Source organism: Meriones unguiculatus, chromosome 3, assembly GCF_030254825.1.
Source record: "Meriones unguiculatus strain TT.TT164.6M chromosome 3, Bangor_MerUng_6.1, whole genome shotgun sequence".
In the NCBI taxonomy this organism is placed as follows: Eukaryota; Metazoa; Chordata; class Mammalia; order Rodentia; family Muridae; genus Meriones; species Meriones unguiculatus.
In genome coordinates, this window is record NC_083351.1 from 60,418,957 (window position 1) to 60,426,143 (window position 7,187).

Consider the following 7,187-nt stretch of genomic DNA (forward strand, 5'->3'; position numbering starts at 1 on the left):
GACATCAGTGGGGAGGGAGGGCATCGCTGGGACAACCTGAAGACCTGGGACAGGGGAGGCTCCTGGGAGTCTATGGCAGTGACTCTAGCTGAGACTCCTAGAAGCAGGGGATATGGAGCCTGAAGTGGCCACCTCCTGTAGCCAGGTGGGACGTCCAGTGGAGGGATGGGGACACAATCCACCCACAAAACCTTTGAACCAGAACTTGTCCCGTCTCTGAGTAGGGCAGGGATAACTAACAATGGAGCAGAGACTGAGGGAAAGGCAAACCAATGACTGGCCACCTTGAGAGCCACCTCATTGGAGAGCCAACCCTTGACACTATTAATAATACAGGAGCCTAGCATAACTGTCCTCTGAGAGGCTTCATCCCGCAGCTGATGGAAACAGATGCAGAGACCCTCCCCCCCCCCCCCCCCGGCCAAGCAATAGGCAGAGCTCAAGGAGTCCTGTAGAAGAGTGAAGGGAGGGATTGAGGGAGCCGGAGAGGTCAAGGACACCACAAGGCCTACCAAGTCAACTAACCTAGGCTCATGCGGGATCACAGAGACTGAACCACCAACCAAAGAGCATGCATGGGCTGGACCTAGGCCCCCTGAACATATATGGCAGACAAACAGCTTGGTCTGCATGTGGGTCTCCTAACAGCTGCTCCATCAATTCCCACCGCCTTGCTCCCAGCCCCCCTCTCTCACCCTAAGACTGGCGTTCCTTCTTCTCATCCCCCTCTGCGGGCAGGATGCACCTGCCATTTTTCTCAGTTCAAGTCCCACACTGGAAGCCTTTCCTGGTCACCAGTTCCCAGCATGTCCCCCCTGCGGGGGGCCTTGGGCTGAGAAACCCTTGTTGAGTATGTGCATGTTGACCCTGAAACCCAGAGCTCTTGAGGGAACTCAGTTACCTCTGTGACAGTTCGATTCTCAGCGTAACACAATCTACAGCCACATGGGAAGTGTTTCAGTGGGGGATTGTACAGAAGAGGTTGGCCCGTGGGTGGGCCTGGGGGAGGGTCTCGATTATGAATTGATGGGAGAAGACACAGCCTGAAAGTGGGTACCGCCTGGGCCTGGGTCCCGAGTTAAAGATGAACGGGTAGTGAAGGCTACTGAGCAGCAGGCGTGCAAACATTCACGCCTTCTGTATTCTTGATTGTGGATGTGAGTGGCTGCCCACAATGATGGACTTCAACCTGGAACTGCAAAAAGAATAAACCCTTTCTCCCTCAAAGTTGCTTTTCTCAAGATATTTTATCACAGCAACAGGAACAAAACTGGATGACCATCCCTGGTAGCTGAAATGCCAGTGATGGGTTCTAGGAGCTGAAGATCGGACTGCTACCCTAACAGCACATGATAAAGAAGCCTTTAACTCTGTATGAAGAATGCTGGTGAGGTGGGAACAAAGTGCGGAGAGAACTTTGTGCCCAACACTGCCAGCCAGACACCTTCCCTAAGTTTCCGGTTCCATCCTCAACAACTTGAGCAAAGGGACCACACGATCACACCTTCCAGACAAAGAGATGGTTGGACACCCTGGGAGTCTGGGTGAGAGCCTGTTTCAGAGGCCTGCCTTTGTTAGAGCTTAGGACTGTAACGGTCTTGGCAGGAGAGCCGGCCACAGTGTTGTGGATCAAACCCTGCTGCCTTCCATCACCCCTGAGCCGATTCCCAAACCCTATAGAGAGACAATATTTCAAAAAGATACGCTTGTGTTAGCAACCTGTTGAAGCACTGGCACGTGTCTTTAACATCAACACTGGGGAGGCAGAGGCAGGCAGGTGTCTGGGAGTTTTTGGCCAGTCTGATCTACATAGTGAATTTCAGGCTGGCCGGGGTTACACGGTGAGACCACATGTTAGAATGAGGAAAGAAGAGATAGGTGTAGCGGCATATGCCTTTAGTCCCGGCATTCAGGAGGCAGAGGCAGGAGGATCTCTGTGAGGCCAGCCTGGTCTACAGAACAAGCTCCAGGACAGCCAGGGCTATGCAGAGAAACTCTGTCTCAAAAAAAAGAAAAAGAAAGAGAGAAAGAAAGAAAGAAAGAAAGAAAGAAAGAAAGAAAGAAAGAAAGAAAGAAAGAAAGAAAAGAAAGAAAGAAAGAAGAAAAGGGAGGAAGGAAGGAAGGAAGGAAGGAAGGAAGGAAGGAAGGAAGGAAGGAAGGAAGGAAGGAAGGAAGGAAGGGAAACAAGAAAAGGAAAAAGGAGGAGGAGGAAGAAGAGGAGGAGAGAAAAGGAAAGAACAACAAAGGTTGAAAGAGTGAAAAGGCTGGAGCCTAGGCTGGCCAGGAGAAACTTATCTCTTAGAAAGACTTCATACAGATACGGCAGCTTACGACCTTACGAGAGGGGCGAGGGGAGGCATTGATGAGTGTGATGAGTGTGACCTGGGTGGGACCACACACTGACCATGTGCACCCCTTGCAGTCTGCTTCATCGGGAGCTGGAGAGATGCTCAGCGGTTAAGTATCCTGGCTGCTCTTCCAGAGAACAGAGGTTTGATTCCCATGGATATGGTGCCTCGCAACCTTCTATAACTCTAGATCCGGGTGATCTGATGCCTTCTTCTGGCCTCTGTGGGCCACAGGCACATGAAGTACAGAGACATACACACAGGCAAAACATTCACACACAAAAACAACAAAATATTTTTTTAATTTAAATTTTACATCAATGCCTGGAAGACAGACTCTGGGGTTCCTGAAGCTCTTTGTCATCTTCCTAATAGGGCCACATTGAATCAATCTTCTTCTGCTTTCACTATTACTTGTCTCTGTGCTTAGAAACCGACAGCAGAGCCTAGCTTACTGGGCCTGGCAGGAATGACACTTTGACCCAAGGTCCCAGATGACAAGCTTAGGGAGTGGTGGGGACTGCTAATGATATGCAGTCCCAGGTTTTTCCCATGTGCCCAAGGTACCCAGAAGTTCAATCAATGTTTGTTTGCTTTTCTCTCTCCCCTTATGAGCTTGAGCAGAGCACTCTGTCCTTCCTGCAGGCTCCTAAAACTCCAGCAGTCCATAGAAGACTCTAAATCATTTCACTTAGGATGGGGACCTCAAGAATGGCAGGGAAAATCACTCACCCTTACAGAAGAGTCCTCCCTTCTCGGGGTGCATTTCTGGAAGGAATGTACTGATGGGAGAGTCTCAGCTAGGGATTTCCCACACCCGGGAAGGACATAAGAAAGGGCAGCCTGGAGCACTGAGATGTAAAAGAAAGCTCTTCCGAGAGTGTGACAGTCCTTCTACCCTCAGGGAAAAGGTCCACATGGCCAGAGAGACCTGTCAGATCCTCAGACAGGAAGCACTGACACAAGAGGTCTGCACTTGCTCAAGTCCTTGGATATCTAGATGGAGGAATGAGCCAGGGTCAGGTGGCTGGTTCGGAAGACACTAGGTGGATGGAAGTATGGCTAGGGAATCACACCCAGCCTCAAAGGTCTACGCACGGAGACCTGGGAGCTGGTGGAGGGTCCAAGGAGTGGGGCTGGGGGCAGGACGGGGGGAGGAGGGTCTGCTTGGAGCCTCTGCAAGAAAGAGAGTGGTACCGGTCAAAATTAGGCCAATGTGTTTGAGAACAAACCCCAGGCATCAGGAAAGAGGGAATAGGAGATAGATGCCTGGAAGGTGAAGGCAGTTAGCCAGTGACACAGGAGTTCTCTCATTGGACACACAGAGCAAGCTGAGGGAGCCTCAGTTTTCCCATCTGTGGCTTTCTAGTGGAAGATCCTGTCGAAGCAGGAGTCACTCCCTCCAGTGACTGCAGTCATGTGTTGAGAGATGACATAATTAAAAAACTGAGTCTGGAGAAAAGGCAAAGGAGAGAAGATCTGTCTGACACTAGAAAACCTGGGCCAGGTTGGGGCTGGGATGGGGAAACAGCCACTTCTGGGGACAGCTGACTTGGTGGCAGCTGCTGCCCTGGTGCAGGGAGGGTTAAGCATCTTGCGGCTCCCACCCGCCCTGGGCCAACATGTCCTCCCACATTTACGTCTCCTGAAAAATATTCAGCCTGCAGCCTGTCTCAGTTGGTGCTCCAGGGCCCCCCTCCCCCACCTTTGGTCCAATCCAAGAGGAAGGTCAGGGAACTTTCAGAAACGGGAAACTCCAAAACTCCGGACTCTGGGAGAAGGGTCAGTGGGAAAAGGCGGGGCTGTGGGACGGAGCGAGAAGAGAAAAGGGAGAGGAGAGGGTGCGAGGGAACAGCTAGCTGCCAGAGAGCTGTTCCAGGGACCACACGGGGAAAGGCCTTGCTAAAGCAACAAACCTGATATTTTTCAAGGTACCAGAGAGAGGCTGGGGGTTTGGGATCTGGAGGGAAGACCCAGAAGGAAGAAAAATGGTTCAGAAAAGAGGCTATAGTGGCCATAGTTAGCAGGGCTACTTTCCCGGGGCTGTTGGCAGGGAACTCGAAACTGGCCCCATGAAACAAGGCCTTGAGGAGCGGGAAGGGCTAATTAGATGCCAATGGAGATTCAGAGAGGGGCACTTCTGTTCCCAGAAGTGGGCCGGGGGAGAAGGTGTCCCCCACCCTCACCCCAGCTCTAAGAGCTGAAGACCGCACACCGTTTTTACAGGACCAGGAGGACTGAGGTGGAGCCATGAAGTACCTGCTCATCTCCCTGGCCCTGTGGCTGAGCACAGTGGGCGTAGGTGGGACGGAGCTGGAGCTCAGCGAGACACAGCGCAGGGGCTTGCAGGTGGCTCTGGAGGAGTTCCACCGACACCCACCTGTGCAATGGGCCTTCCGGGAGATGGGTGTGGACAGCGCCGACGAAGTGGTTAGTGCTGTGACTGGGTAAAGAATGGAGGGCTGCAGCCTGGAGACCGGTGAATCCCAGAAAACTTTCCTGGGAAAGGTCCCCGTCAGCCACCCTCCTGGGCTGTGCCAGTTCTAAGGTAAGGTGTTGGGGGAGAGAAGTAACATTCAGAAATTACCTGCTGGCCTTCCTGTCTGCAGTTCTTCTCGGCGGGCACCTTTGTGCGGTTGGAATTTAAGCTCCAGCAAACCAGCTGCCTCAAGACGGACTGGAAAAAACCCGAATGCAAAATCAAACCAAATGGGGTGAGTGAAGGGGCTCTTTTGATGGGACAGGCTGCCAGGGTATGAGCTGGAGCCTAGTGGAGCCCAGAGAAGCCCTGTGCTCATTACTGGGGGCGGTCTGCGAGGATGGGGGGATGGAGGGAAAGGGAAGTTTCTCCATCAGCATGGGCCCACTTCTCTGAGCTCCTCCTAAAGAAGCTTCTCTGTAAAGTTTACCCTGTACTCCAGCCAGGTTCACCACAGGATGTCACAGTAGCCAACTACCCTAAAGGCGGCACTGCCCCTTACAGGCTGACCTCGGACTGGGGGTACAGCACTTTGGGTTAAGGTTCTTGCTTTGTGGGTTCCCGAAAGGCCTTGGTTCCTCTCCCTTGGTTAAGGGGAGGGACTAGATCATATTGGTGATTTACAAGACTCTTGGCTTCAGGCCCTTTTGTTCGAATTACGTCTTAATGGAAAATGTAAATATGAGGTCAAGGTGGTAAGGGTCCTTGCTGTGCAAGCATGAGGACCTGAGTTTGAATCCCAGCACAGATCTGAAAACAGCTGGACATGGCGACACAGGGGTATACCCAGGTTGCCACTTAACTCCAGGTTCAGAGACAGACTTTCTTCTGCCAAAGGAACCAAGCAGAGTGGTGTAGAGGGACACCCAATGTTCTTGTCTGGTGCATGCACACACACACCAGAGAGAAACAGAGACAGTCAGACACCAGCTGCGGAAGACTTTGCCTTTATGCATGTCTGCACGTGCACACAGGCACCTGTGAGTACACCCATGTAGGATACTGCACATGAGCAGTACACATATACATGCTCACACAGGAATGATCCTGGCATAAAGTACTACAGTCTGCGGGTGAGGCAGGAGAGCATGCACTTGAAGTCCCAGCACTGGAGAAGGTAAAGCGGGGAACCCGCAAGTTTAGGCTACTGCCTGAGACTGTGTCCAAAGAAGAGAACTTCTGAAATCTATCCCCAAGTAGGCTGTATGTCCATCTGGGTACACAACCACTTGCCCCTTGGATTAGCTACACTTCTGTTGTTGGGCTAAAATACCATGACCAAAACCAACGAATAACAGGAAAGGTTTGTTTTCACTTAGGGTTCCAGAGGAATAAAAGTCCATGCTGGTGGAGAGGCAGGGAGATGTGGCTGCCAGCAGGCATAGCGGCCAGAGCAGGAAGCTGGGAGCTCACAGCCTCAAATGCCAGCAGGAAGCAGAAAGAGTGAATTGGGAGTGGTAGACATTTTAAAATCTTAAACCCCACTGACATACTTCCTCCATCAAGGTCAAACCTTCTAAACCTCCCCAAACAGCGCCACCAACTGTAGACCAATTATTCAAAGACTGAGCCTATGGGGAACACTCTTACTCAAACCACGACATCCCTCCACTCTAGAAGGCCATTCTTCACTCTGACCCACATGGTCTCCTCACTTCTTCTCTTTCCTTCTCGTATACTCTCCTCCCCAGAAAAAGCGGCAATGCCTTGCCTGTATCAAACTGGACCCCAAGGGTAAAGTTCTAGGCCGGATGATCCACTGCCCAATACGGAAGCAAGGGTCTCAGGTAAGAAGGAAGAGAGTTTAGGGAGAGGGCTGAAGATGGGTCACGTCTGCATCTGTGGGAGAAGTACAGGAAGCCTGGAATAGGGAGTGGGGTAGGGGGCAGCAGGGACATCCCCCTGGGGGTTGTGGTGGCCCCTGCCCTCCCAGGCACTACTGCAACAGACACTGGTCCTAACAGGAGCCTCAGGAGTCCCAGTGCAGAAAGATAGCAGAGACTGGTGAGGACCCCGGCAGCTACTTCTTCCCTGGACAGTTTGCCTTCTCCAGAGCCCTGAGAACCAAATGAGCCCTTGGTAAGAGACTGCAGGGCCAGCCAGCCCTTGGCATGAAAGCTGGGCTGAGAGGGGAAGAGAAGGGATGTGGAAAATGTGGGAAAAGCTAGGATTAGACCAAAACCAACACCCAGTTTGGTTTTCCCTTCATCTCTAGGACTTCATCTTTCTGGACAGCAGTGGTGGTGCCCAGTGGAAGCACATTGCCTCCCAAAGACTTCATACTCCAGGCTAATAAAATTGCTGTGTTCCTTTCCAACCTTGTAATGTTCTTCCCTCAGCGCCACCTGCACAAAAGACGC

At 52.0% G+C, this 7,187-nt stretch overlaps 1 protein-coding gene across 1 annotated transcript; it reads left to right on the top strand.

Annotated features, from left to right (window-relative positions):
- The first annotated feature begins 4,122 nt into the window (after nucleotides 1-4,122).
- Rarres2 (retinoic acid receptor responder 2) lies at nucleotides 4,123-7,144 on the top strand. The gene is made up of 6 exons (XM_021654501.2): nucleotides 4,123-4,279; nucleotides 4,575-4,778; nucleotides 4,958-5,062; nucleotides 6,519-6,614; nucleotides 6,792-6,906; nucleotides 7,043-7,144. The coding sequence occupies exons 2-5, from the start codon at nucleotides 4,599-4,601 to the stop codon at nucleotides 6,897-6,899; spliced, it is 489 nt and encodes a 162-aa protein (XP_021510176.1). The 5' UTR covers nucleotides 4,123-4,279; nucleotides 4,575-4,598; the 3' UTR covers nucleotides 6,900-6,906; nucleotides 7,043-7,144.
- The last annotated feature ends 43 nt before the right edge of the window (nucleotides 7,145-7,187 follow it).